At 41.3% G+C, this 16936-nt stretch overlaps 1 protein-coding gene across 1 annotated transcript in view; it reads right to left on the bottom strand.

The window, feature by feature from the left end:
- Nucleotides 1-1649: 1649 nt before the first annotated feature.
- Nucleotides 1650-16936, bottom strand: part of aldh1l1 (aldehyde dehydrogenase 1 family, member L1) — a 33203-nt gene continuing 17916 nt past the window's right edge. The window contains exons 8-23 of the mRNA XM_078249390.1: nt 16516-16641; nt 16314-16405; nt 13238-13385; nt 13035-13154; nt 12115-12242; nt 9763-9913; nt 9568-9638; nt 8542-8647; nt 6764-6851; nt 6512-6605; nt 6320-6419; nt 5288-5386; nt 4261-4426; nt 4054-4159; nt 3775-3974; nt 1650-2480 (exon numbers count right to left, since the gene is read on the bottom strand). Coding sequence (XP_078105516.1) covers nt 2425-2480; nt 3775-3974; nt 4054-4159; nt 4261-4426; nt 5288-5386; nt 6320-6419; nt 6512-6605; nt 6764-6851; nt 8542-8647; nt 9568-9638; nt 9763-9913; nt 12115-12242; nt 13035-13154; nt 13238-13385; nt 16314-16405; nt 16516-16641 — 1851 coding nt within the window. The 3' untranslated portion in view covers nt 1650-2424. The remainder of the gene's footprint in view (nt 2481-3774; nt 3975-4053; nt 4160-4260; nt 4427-5287; nt 5387-6319; nt 6420-6511; nt 6606-6763; nt 6852-8541; nt 8648-9567; nt 9639-9762; nt 9914-12114; nt 12243-13034; nt 13155-13237; nt 13386-16313; nt 16406-16515; nt 16642-16936) is intronic.

The following is a 16936-nucleotide window of genomic DNA, read 5'->3' as shown; positions in this document are numbered from 1 at the left end:
ACAACGCTATCAACACATTGCTATGATGATGCAGATGCACGTAAATGCAGCGGCCTGTGGTGTGGGAATGAGAGCGCTCCAAACTGTTCTGGAAGATCGTGTGTTAGAGACACTTAACGGAAACCCTTTGGTTGAAGCATTTTCGGATTTGACCTGTTGTGTAATTTTATTGGCCTGTCCCTTGACCCAGCTAAGCCATGGCCCTCCGGTTCCAATCGAGAAGCATATTACAATTGCGCTCTACAAACTGGCTACATGCGCAGAGTACAGAGTGGTGGATGAAACGTTTGGGGTCAGCAAATATGGAAAGCCAAACAGTTCAAATACACGTAATTTCTCACACGTAAACAACACGTAGACAACATGTTGATTTTTCACACGTGGACAACGCATAGACAACAAATTAACAACATGTTAACAACACATAAACAACACGTAGTAGTGGTGGGTAGATCGATCCAAATATTGATAATATCGATACCAAAGTTGGTATGTGGGTGTGGGTGGGGATTGCAGGGGGAATCTCTAGGACGGTGAGGATCTTCGATTGCTGTTGTCAGCAGCAGGAGAACATCTCCCAGCTGGCCGATCTCCCCCTTCACTTTTCTGTAATCTTAATTATTCGTTTTGGTGCTTAACCCACCTTTTGTCGGGTTAAAGCTAACTGTAAAGACAGCTAACCGCAAAGGGGGGAGAAATTCGGCAGGGAGGAGATTTTCGGTACAAACACCGGTAGCTAACATTATGGATGGTTGATGTTGTGACTAGGATGCCTGGGTCTGCTATTCTCTGTTTCCCGATGCTTCATTAAACTGCCGTTAGCGTCGTAAGCACCCGGCACCGGCTGGGTCTAACAGTAACACATGTCCCGGCTGTGTTGTCAGCTATCATCCCGAATGAAGTCTCTTTGTGCTGGGGGAGTGAGGCAGGCAGAGTGGGGTGTGCTAGCTGGCTAAATTAGCATTCGATTAATTGTCTATCTATACAGCTAACGTTAACGTTACTAGTGAACTTATTCGTGGGTTAGTGCAGTACTGCTTTTATCCATGGTCAAAACAATCATACTACTAATAATGAGCTGAGCGTGTTGAACAATGTTGTAACCCTATAATGTTATCCACCAAGCATTAGCTAGCAACCAGCACATACATTGTAGTAACATTAAGATGGATTAATATTGATGTATCAATAAATAAGGTTTCTGCTGTATTACTGTGTTGCAAAGAGGCATGTAATTAATCACAAAATGATGCCTTTTGGCAGAAAAAGCAGTGTTACCAGTATTTTTTTCTGTGACGTATGATTTACAATTACAGTCAAACGTAGCATCTGGGTGTCCGTGTTTTGACGGAAGTTACGAGTAACTAGATGGTGAAAGGTTATATGACGCCACTGACGGGCGACTAAATGAAACGTGACGTGTCTAAAAAATAAAATAATAGATTTCTCTAGGTTTGCCATTTGGTGGAAACATTTGGGATAGTGTAACTACACAACTCAAAAGAATGTATAACATAGGTATGGTCGTTTTTAGACATTTTAATGCAGAAAAGTTACATATTGTACCTTTAAGACCAAAAGACTATCTTGAAAAGAATTGACATCCACATGGTTAGGATCTTGTTTTTGACTGGAAGTAACCTCAAAACACATGGATTTGGAAATAACGCCTTCTCTTGGGGGACGACGGACCAATGGAAAAAGTTTTCATCCAAGGAACCGCCCACAACTTCAAGAGAATATATTGGTGAAACTGAGAAATGTTTAGGACTGTAAAATGTAGAACCACGACGGGAATACATCTTGTAGTCCACTGCAGCGTAAAATCCTGTTCTGTCATGTCATTTCGTTATTAAATCTTTTTGTTAATCTTCATTGGACAAAGCCTCTCCTTTCTAAAATTCAAGAAAATGAAACAGGTTAAATTAGTAATAATTAAATAAACATTTTATAGAATCATTATCTAGTGTGCGAGCACTGCGGACTCTACTTCTCAGTCTTCCATATGTCATGGTAATCTAGAAGATTTACAATGTTACATTAGTAGTTTGTATGAACACATCATCGTGTTGCCTGCATTAGAAATGTTACATTTGACCTAATGTAAGCCATATTAGAAATTAATACAATCTGTTGAAAATATTCCTACTTTTTTTTAAAACTCAATCACATTAATTACAAAAGAGTCGGAGAGGTCACTTGTTCTTCATTTGCATAGTTTAGGACAATACCTACTACAACATGACTCAGAGGTTTTTTGTTTGAGAGGACTGAACATTCATATGTTTAAGATGTTAAGGCACATACAGAATTATTAGTCAGTAGTCACTAATGAGAGGCATGAGTACAGGTCTGCATGTCCCTCCCTGGTCAGGGGCCACACATCCCACTGCCTCCCGCTGCTTCTCCCTTCTGGGCTTTAACTCAATACTCGATGGTCACTGCCTTTGTCTTCAGGTATTCATTGAGAGCATCTTGTCCTGTTGGAGTAACATAGACACTGACAGTAAGTATGGATAATAATTACAACAAACTTGAGTACTTTGTCCCAATTCTGCAGCAGGATGTGACCCAAGTGTGTTGGGTTTCAAACATCCGCCATTTACATCCCTGTGTTTCCTGGTTAACATCACTATTAAATAACCCACACTAACAGTAATTAATTACAAAATACAGTTAACTAGCTAGTTGCTGGTCAATATACCGCAGTATTGTTGTATTGTAATGTATAGTCAGTAGGGGTGTGACAAGACACACAGCTCACGAGACGAGACGAGACACGAGATTGGGTTCACGAGACGAGATGAGATTTTAACACTATTTTAAAGAAAACTTAAATTAAGAAATATGACTGGAAAAATAGTCTTTCCTCAGAGAGCCAAGGTTACAACGTAACCAGGCATTTCATTGCAGCAGTAAATAAGGAAGTAGGCTGCTCTTGTATTGATTTATGACCATTATAGGACGAGGTGAGAACATTTCTATTTGTTTATTAATATCATTAAAAGTAAAGGGGTTAGGGTTAGGGTTTGGCTATCTGCTTCCGACTCATTTAAAAAAAGAAAGAGAAAGAGAGCGATCTGTGTGAGTCAGCACCACACTGAAATGCACACTGCAGTCCACGTGTGTCGGGTGCGAGTGAGTGAGAGAGAGAGAGAGAGAGAGAGAGAGGCCATACCCTCTAACGTTCTAACGCTGGGTTTTACAGGCAGCTTTTTACAATTGCAACTTATGGTGCTGGATGCGTTGTTGGTTTTATTAATCATCCAGCAGTGCAAACACACATTCGGGAGCAACGACCTACAGTACACAATCAATCTTTATCACAACGCATGGAGTCCTACTGTACCTACTGTAGAGACATAACATTCTTTAGCTGGTTTCAAGTAATCAACAGACGTGACAACTCTAAAGTTTATGCCATGCTGGATTCAGCTTGAATAATATCATTCATAGCTACATAGTTATGACAGAATTCACAGACAGCTATTAATCTATACTTCTGGATGAGAGCGCCAACGCTCTCCGTATATCCAGTTTTCAACTTGTTTTTACATTTTGGTTTTTGTACGGATGCATCAAATGAGATAGAATATGTTAATCAGGGGACTTGAGAGCTGGGAGACACATTTGTTACCTGTGAACAGAGCCAGGCTAGCTGGTTCCCTGTTCAACCCTTAATGGCCTAAATGTATCTTTATGTAATGCCATTTATATTACAGGACATGAATAAAGAACTACAGCTACATAATAACCAGCAGCAGGTTTTCTTACCCAGGTCTTTGCCAAAGCCAGACTGTTTGAAGCCTCCGAAAGGCGAGGCCACGTCAGTCTTGTTGTAGGTGTTGACAAAAACTGTTCCTGCGTTGAGCTTCTCACTGACGTACAGAGCCTTGCTGATGTCCCGTGTGAAGACACCTGACGCCAGGCCAAACTCTGTCGCGTTGGCCCTTCTCAGGACATCGTCCACCTCGCTGAGCCAGAGAAGAAAAGACAGTTTGTGAACATTTTGTGAGCTGTGGTAAATGTGGCGTAATCTTGAGTCAGCATTACCCGCTCTTGAACTTGGAAAGGATCATGATGGGGCCGAATGACTCCTCTACAGCGATGTACATGTGGTCTTGCACATCAGTGAACACCGTGGGCTCGAAGAAGAAACCTGGAGGCAGACATATAACAAAACAGCACATTATAAACCAACATGAGATCATACATCGTCTGTCATATCACAGGTGGACCACATAGACATCACTACATTACCTGGTCGCTGCACCTGTTTGCCCCCACAGACCAGAGTGGCTCCCTCCTTGATGCCGATCTGACAATACTCCACCAGTTTGTCCAGGTGGGCCTTGTGGTTCTGAGGGCCGTGGTCTGTGGCGCGGTCCAGTGGATCACCGATCTTCATCTTCTTGACCTCCTCAACCTGAGACAAATGTCAAATAAGATGACCACAAAAACACAGATGCACACTGCAGCCTCTATAAAGTCTGCATGCAAAGGCTTTGTTGTCAAAATCTCTCAATCATTTCAGTATGTGAGTTTTCAGTATGTGACTAAGATGTTTTACTGACTTCAAGCATCAATTTTGTGTCCTGTTGTCCTCTATGCTACAGTAATCTTTTAAGTGTCTCTCATATTTCAGCCTGTAAATAACCTCTTAATTGGTAATTCTTTTTCAACCCTATTTTCCTATGTTTTTGTGTCTAAGTGACTGATGGGAGTAACAATCTTTAAAGGTCCCATGGCATGACAATTTCACAGAGTTTTTTTTTTTTTTTTACATTAATATGAGTTCCCCTGGCCTGCCTATGGTCCCCCAGTGGCTAGAAATGGCGATAGGTGTAAACCGAGCCTTGGGTATCCTGCTTCGCCTTTGAGAAAAAGTAAGCTCAGATGGGCCAATCTGGAATCTTCCCTTTATGTTGTCATAAGGGGAAAGGTTACATCCCCTTTCTCTGCTTTGCCCGCCGCCCACAGCTGCCCAGAGAATTTGGCCCGCCAATGAGGAAATAGAGCTACAACCGTGGCCGCAAGCTGGTCAAGGCCACACCCCCACCCTCCACCTTGCCCCAGCTCTCTCCTCCTCAATATGTATGTCAAAATAATAATAATAATACACACTAAAAAATGCAGAATTACATGAAAAATGTATATGGATACAAAATATGAAGCATTTATTGATTACATTCATTGTAATTAATATTAAAGTATTTATGAACAATCATTTGTTTATATCCATGACAACTGAGCAAATGAGATGCAAATCTGAGATAAAAAGACATACCACTCTTTTCACAAAGTGCTCATGAATGTTGTCTTCCACAAACAGTCTGCCAGCTGCGATGCAGTTCTCTCCCTTGTTGAAGAACACTGAACTCATGCCCTGAAATACACAGATATCACAGTTTTTTACTTCTGCAACTATTTAAACCATAGACTGTAAAAAATAATGAACGCTCGAGGTTTTAAAATGTAAAGCCAATGCTGAAAACCCTTAAAGCTGCATTCTCTCTAACTTCCAGTAGGGGGTGACTCCACTGGCTCCAAAAAGAAGTCTGTTTCTATAGAAGTCTATGAGAAAATGAGCCTACTTCTCTCGATTTATTATCTCAGTGAACATTTTCATTATGAGTTCATGGTCTCAATGACTAGTTTCAAGTCTTCCTCAATACAACATGATGATCATGCAGTAAATGATGGTCCCGTTTATTTTAAAATAGACGATAAAGCAGGGGATGCTTTAGGACCTGTCAATCAAGACAGAGGCTTAGCGATGTTAACCATGCTAACACTGTGGACAGACCTCAACTTGTTTTTGGCTGTTGTCCATGTTTTCATCTTCAACTTTGACCCTCTAATTGTGTGTTTTCACTTCAGCAGAGTTAATCTGAACATTTGGTCGCTTAAAATGTATTGTTCAGCGTTCTGCCAACCAAGCTAGCAAGCTAGCGTTAGCTGGTGACTTAAGTGAAAATCTGCAGGTTTTCTGTTCTGCCGTACATGCAGATGAACGGCTCCAGTACCCGGAGGTCTGTGTTTACCCGTCGATAAATCTCCGCTGGATGACTCGCTTCAGAAGGGTTAAAAATCAACAACTTTCCACCTTTAGCGTTTAGCTTAGCGCAGCACCATATCAACTATAAACAACACTGGCTGGGCCACGTCATCCTCCCCAGCTCCACCCCCTCGTCAGAAATCATCACGTCCGGTTGCAAAAAAACAAGATGCTGACTGCCGTCACTGATGCTACGTCTATTATTTCTATTAATTCAGTCTATGGCTTAAACTAAAGGACTAGGATCATGAATTATCTCACCATGCGCACAGCCTTGTCCATGTCACAGTCACTGAAGATGATGAGAGGGGACTTTCCTCCGAGCTCCAGAGAAACCTTCTTCACGTTGCTGACTGCACAGCTTTAGATGCAGGAGGACAGAGGTACATGGAGATGAGCAGTGATGTGACCGTTTGTTTGGTCAGAGTTTTGTAAATGTGCTGTACCTCTCACCTCTTCATGATGTGTTTACCAATTTCAGTGGAACCTGTGAAGGCCAGTTTACGGACGTCAGGGTGGTCCGACAGACGCTGACCCACCAGAGCACCTAGAAGAAAAGAAGGAGGACATTAATAACAACTCACGTAACTTTCATGCACTTGATGAGCTCCTGGTATTCACAGTGTATGCTTAATCTGGAGATGATATCACAAAAACAACTCCCATAAAACTAATGTACTGTCCAACCAGGCCAAGTGTTCCTACCCGATCCTGGCAGAATGTTAACCACTCCTTTAGGCAGTCCCGCTCTCGCCGCCAACTCGGCAAACTTCAGTGCTGTCAGTGGAGTCACCTGGAAACAAAAGACTGCAGACTGTCATGTTCCCCTCAGGAGGAGATGTACTAACTGACCTATCATCTAAAATGTACGACCAAATACCTGCAGAACTAATGAATTTCCCATCAGCCTTAGGTGTACTTTGTGCTAAGTACTGTATCAAATGTTAGCATGGTAAACATGGTTAACATTACACCTGCTTAACATCGGCTTAACTGCAGACTGCACAGCCATTTTCATTTTCATTTCATTTGAACTTCACTGTCATTACGTATTTAAATCATGCTTGATTTGTATTATCATTTTAGTGTTTTCAGATGCAGATACAGATGTTTCTGTTATTGACATTCCATCTTGCACTTTCACTGTTTTTTGAAATGCTGCTTGAAATGTATGATATCATGTTCTAATTTTTGTGGGGAGGGGGTCTTACGTGGGTTCCTGATTCCTAATTAATATCCTGTAAATAGAAAAGTGGATTTAAAGGGTAACTACTGTTTTTTTTCCAAGATATTTTCCTATGTTTTTGTGTCTAAGTGACTGATGGGAACAACAATCTTTGACATTGGTCCAATATTAAGCGACATCGCTGCAGGCAGCAGCGGCGAAACAAGCTACAACGTAAGTTAATAGGGCAATTGTCCAGTTTGTATTTACCTTCACAACAGTGCTCGTTTTGCCACTGACAGGCCCAGATTAATATTCGAAGTGTCTGACAACATTATGGAAAGGATCCCTACAGAGATAGACCTTTAAAACCTCTTGAAGATCTTTCTGTTTAACCAGAAACAGCTCTGAAGTCACTAGCACTAAATCCACCAGACTTCATTTAAAAAAACAATACTTTTAGCGTGTATAGAGTCAACATATTTTCACATTAAATCGGTAAACTATGTGTGTATTTCAACCGAAACTAGAGTTGTGATGGTTGGTAAAGTGAAAAGACGACCCAAAAATGGCGTTTCATCGTTTTATTTTGTTTCTGTCGACTACACTGAAGTGTATTTTACGATGCTAAAATGAAAAAAAAGGATCTTACTCTTTAACAGAAAGGTTGACCTCCTTAGAGGTCAGCGGCAAAACAAACACTTTTGTGAAGGTAAATACAAGCTGGACAATTGCCCTATTAAGTTACATTGTAGCTTGTTTCTCCGCTGCCGAGTGCAGCGATCTCGCTGAATACTGGACCAATGTCAAAGATTATTGTTCCCATCAGTCACTTAAAGACAAAACATAGGAAAATAGAGGTTGAAACGGTAGTTACCCTTAAAGGAACATTACGATGTCACAGAGAAGTTCACCTTTGACCTTTGGGTTATAAAATGTCATCACTTGATCATTTGATCCTATTAGACATTTGTGTGAAATGTTGTCAGAATTAGCGTAGGAATTCTCAAGCCACAGCTGTCGCTGGCGCGGAGGCATAAAACACACATGTATAAGACATTGAGATCATCAGAGTATCAGGGAGAAATGGACAAAGTCCAGGACTCATTTCCATCGCGGTCCCTTATGTTCCATCAGTCCATCCTTGCCACAACAAGATGGAGACAGCTGATCACTGTCCAAAGACACACGACCACAACATGCCCAACATGACAATATTAAAACTAAAACTGATTTAAATCTATTAAAATGACCATGTCCTTATTTGGAGATGTTATCTAGCAGTTATTACTGTCATGTTGTATGGACAGAGTCTGACCTGAGCCGGTTTGAGGACGACTGTGTTCCCCGCTGCCAGGCAGGCGGCGGTCTTCCAGGCCAGCATCATCAGAGGGTAGTTCCAGGGAATCACGATGGCACACACTCTGAGGAAAAAGAAAGGGACGGTTTGTGCATGCTAATGACACAAGTGCCTGTGTTTGTATCTGTCATTTATTTATTGCAGTAATATGTGATTCAAGGTAATAACTTGTTTTGCTTCTGAGTTCCTTTTTTACAGGCAGCACAATAAAACTGTGCAATAGCAATATTTCCTATGTCCGGTACTGTGAATGCAACAGTCTGTCTACTTATTATACTTTGTAGGGATAGACCAATTATCGTCCCTAGCCGATTATCAGCCCATTTTTTTTAGCAGTTTCCAGATTATCTGTATCTGTGTTTTTTTTTGGAATGATAACTGATAAAGTTAATGAATTAAAAAGTGGTGTACTTTGGCTCGGCTACAGCTCTGTGTCTGTCCCTCTGCTTCGGTTTCACTCACCACTGAGTCTGACTTCATGCCCCGCCCACAACACTATCTGACTCTCTCTTACTGGGTATTATGTTGAAAGTTTCTCATTTATTAAATAATCGCTCTAAGAATTAAAAAAAAAGTTTTGTGTTGGAGTAATGTAACATTCCAAAATCTCAATTTCAATTTAAAGATTTTCATTGTCACTGTAAATGCATATCTGCTCCAAATATCGTTATCGGGTTCTTTAACTACCAATAATCAGTATTGGCCTTTAAAAACCAGTATCGGTCGATCCCTAGTACTTTGCTTTTCTACTGTTTACTTATTTATTATATCTTGCTTTTTTACTGATGCTTCTCATGCCCATTTTATTTTTTTTTGCTGCTGTAACACTGCAAATACAAACACTGTCTGATGTCTCTATTTATACAATTTTAATATGCAGTGTAATCATGTTCTACCTGCTCAACATATATGTGTGTGTGTGTGTGTGTGTGTGTGTGTGTGTGTGTGTGTGTGTGTGTGTGTGTATTAAATCCACTCTCTCACCCTATTGGTTCCTTCTTGGTGAAGGTGAGGTTCCGATTGGGCCTGGCCTGGTTGATAGGAATGGTACTACCCTGTAAAAAGAGGACACCATGTATTCATCCATGTTCTTTTGCTGATTAGCTATATCTTTATAAACTTAAACTGGTGGTTTTACTAGTTTAGTTTTAGATCAGTTTCATCTCATTTCAGTCTTACTTGGATCTTATCACACCAGCCAGCAAAGTAGCGGAAGGTCTGGATGGACATGCCTACGTGAGTCTTCAGGGCCAGAGTGTAAACCGCTCCAGAGTCCATGGCTTCGATGGTGGCCAGCTCCTCCTGGTGCTGCTCCATCAGGTCAGCCAGTCTGGGGTGCAGAGCAAAATTAATCTTCACTTAGTGGCACAGAATGACCACAACACAGCTGATTACATTGGGGCTGCTCTTAAAAATATACCAAACAAAAGAGTATAAAACAAAAAACTAACTTTGCTTCAATAATACTTTATATATATATATATATATATATATATATATATATATATATATATATATATATACTAATATACTACACATTATTTAAAGCCCATGTTGCAGGGTTTATTTTCTAATGAATTTGCGCAATTTGCTTGTTGGTAATAAACATTTAAACTGTTACCCAACAACATCAAATACAATGGATATCACAAAACGGAATAAAATATGAAAAAGTAGTACTATTTTACAGCGGTTTGCAATGATTCTCTTTTCCCCCACAATACATTGCATTACGTCACGTTGGGGAGACGACAGACGAAAGCCCCGTCTCTGTTCACTGTTTATGGTCTCGGTCTGTGCCACTGGTGTTGCAAAATATAGCTTTTGGGCTCAACCGAGTTCATGTGTCTTTATTATGTGTATAATAATATTGGAGGGAAAGTGAAACACAGCTTGGACGGGGATGCTGTTCGGTTTTTCACAAGTTTAGACAGCTAGCTATGCCGACGTTTGCTAACGTTAGCGCAACAGCGTTAGCCTAGACTGCTAGCTAGGTAAATATTACGACTGCCTTCGGAGTTTCCTATATCTGCATCCACGTTGTCAACATAAGACATGTTGCGTTAGTGCTCATTTTGTACCATAATTTTATTGAATGAAATGTTAAGCTTCGCTCCTACAAGATGGGTGGGTTTTTGTTACATACAAAGCTAACTGGCTATAGTTAGCCTGTACGTATGCTAGCGGAATTGCCAGCAACTTCGGCAATCAGCAGTAGTTTTGGTGAGCTAACCACGACAGTATTGTCGCCCACAATCAACCTCTGCTGCTAAAAGCAGTCAACCTGCAGTGATGTTTGAAATAGAGACGCTTGTGGATGTGTTAGCACGCCGAAACTATTGCCGAAGCTGCTGGCTGGCTACGCAACGTTAGCTAATTCCGCTAGCATATGCACAGGCTAACTATAGCCAGTTAGCTTTGTGTGTAACGTAACAAAAATCCACCCATCTCATAGGAGCGAAGCTTAACATTTCATTCAATACAATTATGGTACAAAAGGAGCACTAACGCCACGTCTTAAGTTGACAACGTGGACGCAGATATAGGAAACTAAAAAGGCAGTCATAATATTTACCTAGCCATCTAGGCTAACGCTGTTACGCTAATGTTAGCAAAACGTCGGCGTAGAGTTAGCTAGCTGTCTAAACTTGTGAAAAGCCGAACAGCACCCCCATCCAAGTAATAAATAAACACTAGGCAAATATGTTGTTACTGGAGCTAGTAGGCTACCATCAAAACGTGAGATATCTAATCGAAAATGTGTTTACGTCGGGGGATTTCACAGGTGGGACTGACTGGCAAGTTAGCCCATAGCTAGCATGATGCCTTCTATTTCTAGATCTAGCTAGATTACCAGTACTTATCTGAACTAACGACATGATCACTGTCACTAGATATAAAGAAAACCTTGACTTTCACTCGGTGCTATTCACTGACAGTAAATACACCTCTTCCTCATCCCAGTCAGTCACCATAGTTCTAGTACTAGGCTGAGGCACGTCTCCCCAACGTGACGTCATCACCGAATTGCGTTAAAAAACCCAATAATACCAAAGAAAAAAACTGGCCTTTAACACTATTTGGAGAGATTTTTAACAATGATATACATATGTTGAGTGCTTTATGTACCCATTAATCAACAGTGGTGGTTAACCTGCAACGTGGGCTTTAAAGGTCAAAGACACCTGTATGTGAAGTAAATGTTTCTGATTGGCTGGCAGGTGTTACCTTAAAGCTATAGTACGTAGTTTCTGTCTCCTCCATGAGAAATTCTAAGTAATGACAACAACACTGTCGGTGCGTCCACATTATACAAGCCTTCCGTGATTAGATAATGACCTCTTCCTCCGTGTTTCCTTGGCTACTAGCAACTGCATGGAGAAGGGGTGGGGGGCGGTGCGTGATCACTGAAGGCTTGTATCATGTGGATGTGCCGACAGTGTTGTTGTCATTACTTGAATTCCTCATGGGGGAGACAGAAACTACACACTATAGATTTAAGTTAAGTTTAGTAAGACCAGGTGCACTGACTTGTAGAGGAATCTGCCTCTGTCTCTGGGGTTCATCTTGCCCCACTCTCCCTCTTCAAAGGCCTCCTTAGCAGCAGCGACTGCCCTGTCCACATCACTGATCTGGGCCAGAGACACGTCACAGATAGCCTGCAGGACACACAAACAGACAGGACATATACTCACACAGCCAGCAGAGAGGTCAGTGGTACAAGAGAACTCCCCTGTCGGATCAGATAAAGATGTCTCTTTTTTTAAATTACTAATGACTCAGTCTGTAAAATCTGCATTATATTAAAGTTATTTCCACTTAATATTGTGACTGTCATTCTATAAATTCAGCTTTTAATACCTGTAACCTAACAAGCTATCAACAGCTGCAGCCCCAACACCTTGTAAATTTGAAATAATGTGCTCTTAGTCTCCCTTTGCCAGACCCTCCTCCACAGTGCTGCGGAGGAAGGTCTGGCTAGTCCACACAGCATTCTGGGATGGGAGAAAAACGTGCTCTGGTTTATTGGCATTTCTTTAAACCAATCACAATCGTCATGGGCGGCGCCAAGCGCCGGACGGAGCCATGGTGCCTGTGCAAAACAGCCTCGAGAAGGAACTTGTTTTGGTAGAACGTGTACGTTCAAAAGTAGTTTTAGTCGTGCAACAGAAAACTCAGATTGGACAGATAGTCTAGCTAGCTGTCTGGATTTACCCTGCAGAGATCTGAGGAGCAGTTAACCATAGTCCTCATAAATCCACCGAAGTTTAGAATGCCAACACAAAGAAAGAGAAAGGGGACGGACCAGTTGTAAAGGGAATTTACGGCCGCACCGGGGGAATCCCGGAAGTGGAACGTCGTGGATATGTACCAATGTGCTCTAGACAGAACTCAGTATTATAAAGAATAGTGTTGATTTTGTGTGATTCTGTGGGTGTTGTGGTCCTCACCGTGCCGTCTGTGGGATTGATGGTTTTGTAGGTCTTTCCTCCTTCTGCATCAACAAACTCTCCATTAATGAACAGCTGATGAGGCATCTTTATGCTCATGTTGTTGGTGTTCTTCTCCACCTGAGGAATTAAACTACAGTCAACACGTCATCTTCCCAAATAGCAGCCAGTCACAGCTCCCTTCTGTCTATTTACACACTGACATAGTCAACGAGCAGCTCCTCTTCATCGTCCTCCCCTCTGAGCTTCCTGACGCACATTTGGATGAAATCCTGAAAGGTGCAATTCATGTAGACGTCCTCGTTCTGCAGCTGGCAGCTACTGGCCCGCAGCTTCACCTCCTCCACCAGCCTGGAGAGAGAACATGGATTCAGTGGGATTTCTTACTATGGTGAATAAATGAAACTAGTTAACAGCCTGATTAGGTTACTACGGAAGAGGATTAGGGCCACATGTGAAAAATGTATTCGAGTTCTGAGTTTAATGTCAGAATTCTGAGAAAAAAAAGTCAGAATTTTGTTTAAATAAAAAAAATGTAAAAGGCAGAATCAGAATTCTAAAATTAAAGTCAGAATTCTGACTTTCTTCTCAGAATTCTGACTTTAAACTCAGAACGCAATACATTTTTTTCACATGTGGCCCTAATCCCCTTCCGTAGATTACAGTGGTGTTGGTAATGCTAATAGGTAATTGCCACATAGCAACAGCAGTGCTTTAAGCTAAATGCTAACATCAGCATGCTAACATGCTCACAGTGACATTGCAAACATGCTCATGTGTAGAAGATATAGTGGCTTAGTTTAGCATGTCAGCATGCTAACATTTTCCAATTAACAATAAACATAAAATATAATATATATACATTTGTATTGGACACACACAAATGTTGAGCTGATGATGGCTCTGAGTGATTAAATGTAATGGGAATTAAATGCATGCAATGCATGTCATGGCAATCCATCCCGTATTTGTCAAAATATTTCACTCTGAAGCACCAGTGACAAGGTGCAGGTGGCATAGGGGTCGAAGAAAAGTCAGCAGGCTGCTTCCTCTGAAGACCATGGACATGGTAAATATAAAGTAGGTCGAGGTGCTATATACGTACTGTGAAAGTATCAAAACGCTCAATCCACAGAGAAATGCTACACAGCCCGTATTCAGAAACTGTGCCTTTAAATGAGCTGTCAGGACTTCAGACAGTTGTGATGTCACAACTATACTATATATAGGTAGAAAGTGCTGCTACTGTGTGTCCCTGGCTGCAACGATGGTGCAGAGACTCAGATGCAGAAGACCCAGAAACACTGACCGATCAGAGCAGACTGGGCTTATTCAGGATGGGGGCTTAAAGAGACAGGCGCTAAAACGGAGCGTTTCAGACAGAGGGTGAATACAGGTATATTCAGACCGACGGTATGAAAAAAATAGTGTTTTTTGAACATTAAAGCATGTAAACATGTTCTAGTACAAACCCAAAACACAAGTATGAACCTAAAAATTAGCATAATATGGGACCTTTAAGGGTCACCTGTAGCGTATATGTGTGGTTAATTAATTAACATAATTTAATATTTAATTTATCATAGAATGGCTGCACTCTACGATGGGTATAAGCAATCATTTGTGTAATATTCATAAGAGAATGACTTTGGGTCCCCACTTTCCCTACTAGAGAAGCTGATAGACCACCTAGTTCTGAGGGCTGCTACTAAAGTAAGTCTATCACTCGCTGTACAGTGGCGTAATATATTTTTCAGACACACCAAATTTCACAAAATCAGGTTCTTTATAAATGAAGAATTTATTTACCTACTAAGAATATACAGTACTAAATCAAAATAAGCACGAATGAATGAAAGGATGAATAGATGGTAAAGAGTAAATTAAGTATTTGACAGAGTCAGATAACACGGCAGGAAAGGCCCTGATATCTCTAAGCCTTCCCTACAAAACAGAGCATCAACCACACAGTTATGACCTGCTCGCATGTAGGATGGAGGGGTGGAGAGATGGATGGATGGCTGGCGGAGGGCTGGACAGAGACATTGCCTGCGGAACCAGAACCCTAACCCCAGTTGGTTACTTCTGGCGTTTTTCCATTACACGGTACCTGCTCGACTCGCCTCGAGTCTACTCGCCTTTTTTGGTTTTCCATTACGAAAAAAAGTACCTGGTACTAGCTAACAGGTACTTTTTTTAGTATTACCTCCGTCGAGGTTCCAAGCGAGCTGAGGCGTTACCAAAAGGTGACATGAAAACCTGCAGACTACTGATTGGTCAAAGAGAATCGTCACTAATCACTGCGTCATCATTGCTAGCGACAGACGGGGGTGTCCTGAACAAACCTGCCATTTTTAAATAGTTGAGCCAGCGGTGTTTTGTTTTGCTGCCTCCAGCTTCTTTTGAAACTAAATTTGTCTTCTGGCTGTGGCACAACACATGGTGAAACCTCATTAGCTCTTACCAGTGTATCTCCGTGTGTACTTTGTCCACAGCAATCCCACCAATCGCTCCCAAAACGTCCCAGTTAGAGAGGAAATGCCGTAAAGATATTCTTTATAAATCTTTACAATCATTCCCTGAAAGAACCAAGCAGGCCTGCCTTGTTGCACTTTTCAAAGTTTCTTCAAAACTTGACATTTTCAGCGTGTAGCTTGCTAGCTTAAAGTTTGTTGTTGTTTCCCAGCAAGAAGAGAAGAGAACAGCGACAACAAACCTGGAAATGACTGTTCGTCGATCCAGACTATGTCTCCCCTAATGAAATTCATGTTGAGATATTTCAGTCTGGACCAGAGTGGGGGACATTTTGTATGGAGAAGTGGATTATTTTGCAGAGGTTTATATGTGTTGACACTTATTTTCTGCTATGAAAACATAACACTAGTGGAACACATCGGAACTGATGAGCTGAGTACAGCAGCAGAAGGAACGTGATGCAAACTGTTTTTACTTTTCAGCCTACAAGCTATCACAACCTATTGCATAGCTTGAATTAATAATAACAGTCATTACTGTACAGTGCAGATAAATACTGTATTACAATGAACATTATGTGTGCATATACACTATGCATTAATGTATAGATAGATTAACTTTTGATATGATTTTGTCAGCATTAAGTCTCAAACCTTTGCCATCATTGCTTTTGGATTGGATTGCTTTTTGTGGTAGTCTAGAAGTGACTGTAGCTTCAGATGGGAGAGTCAGCTGAATGCCTATAGTGCACCAGATACGTTCTGTTTAAGAAGATAAATCCATCTTTCACCCTTTATTCCTTACCTGACCACATCCATGGACGCAGCACCAGACTTGAAGAAATCAGTGGAGTCTTCGATCTGACTGACATTACTCAGAATACTCTGCCACACTGTCTGTGAGGAAACATCAGCAACAAAAGTCAACACGGAACATTTCTTAGTGGACAAACTTTTCAGTTAGATTTCTTTCAGCTTCCCTAGAATTAGACGGAGCGGAGGCCTACCCTCATCTGTTCAGCAAAGCTTTTCTCCTCCTCAGTGAGCTCTACAGCAGCACTGCTGCCTGAGGCAAAGTACTGCGCTGCAGCAATCATCTTCCCATCCTCAAACTGAAGATTCTTCACCAACAGCTGCACAGAAACAGAGCACGCCATGAACACAATGACTAAAAACAAACAATAAGCTTTCACAACAATCACATTAGCAGTGCTTTAGCCTCAGTCTGTGCTTCTGCAGAGGGAAATTTTTTTTTAAATGGAGTCAACAAAAGTCATTTTCCCTTTCCTTTATTGTGTTATATATCTTTTTTTGTGCATGTTATAGGTTTACAAAGTGAAAAAGCCCAAAGTCCACCCCAAAGGGACTTACCATCTCCAACAGAAAACACTGTTCACAAACTGCTCCAAACAGCTCTGTTGTAGTCCA

Source organism: Sander vitreus, chromosome 4, assembly GCF_031162955.1.
Source record: "Sander vitreus isolate 19-12246 chromosome 4, sanVit1, whole genome shotgun sequence".
NCBI lineage: Eukaryota > Metazoa > Chordata > Actinopteri > Perciformes > Percidae > Sander > Sander vitreus.
Note: the sequence above shows the minus strand (reverse complement) of the source record. Positions and strands in the feature narration are given on the sequence as shown.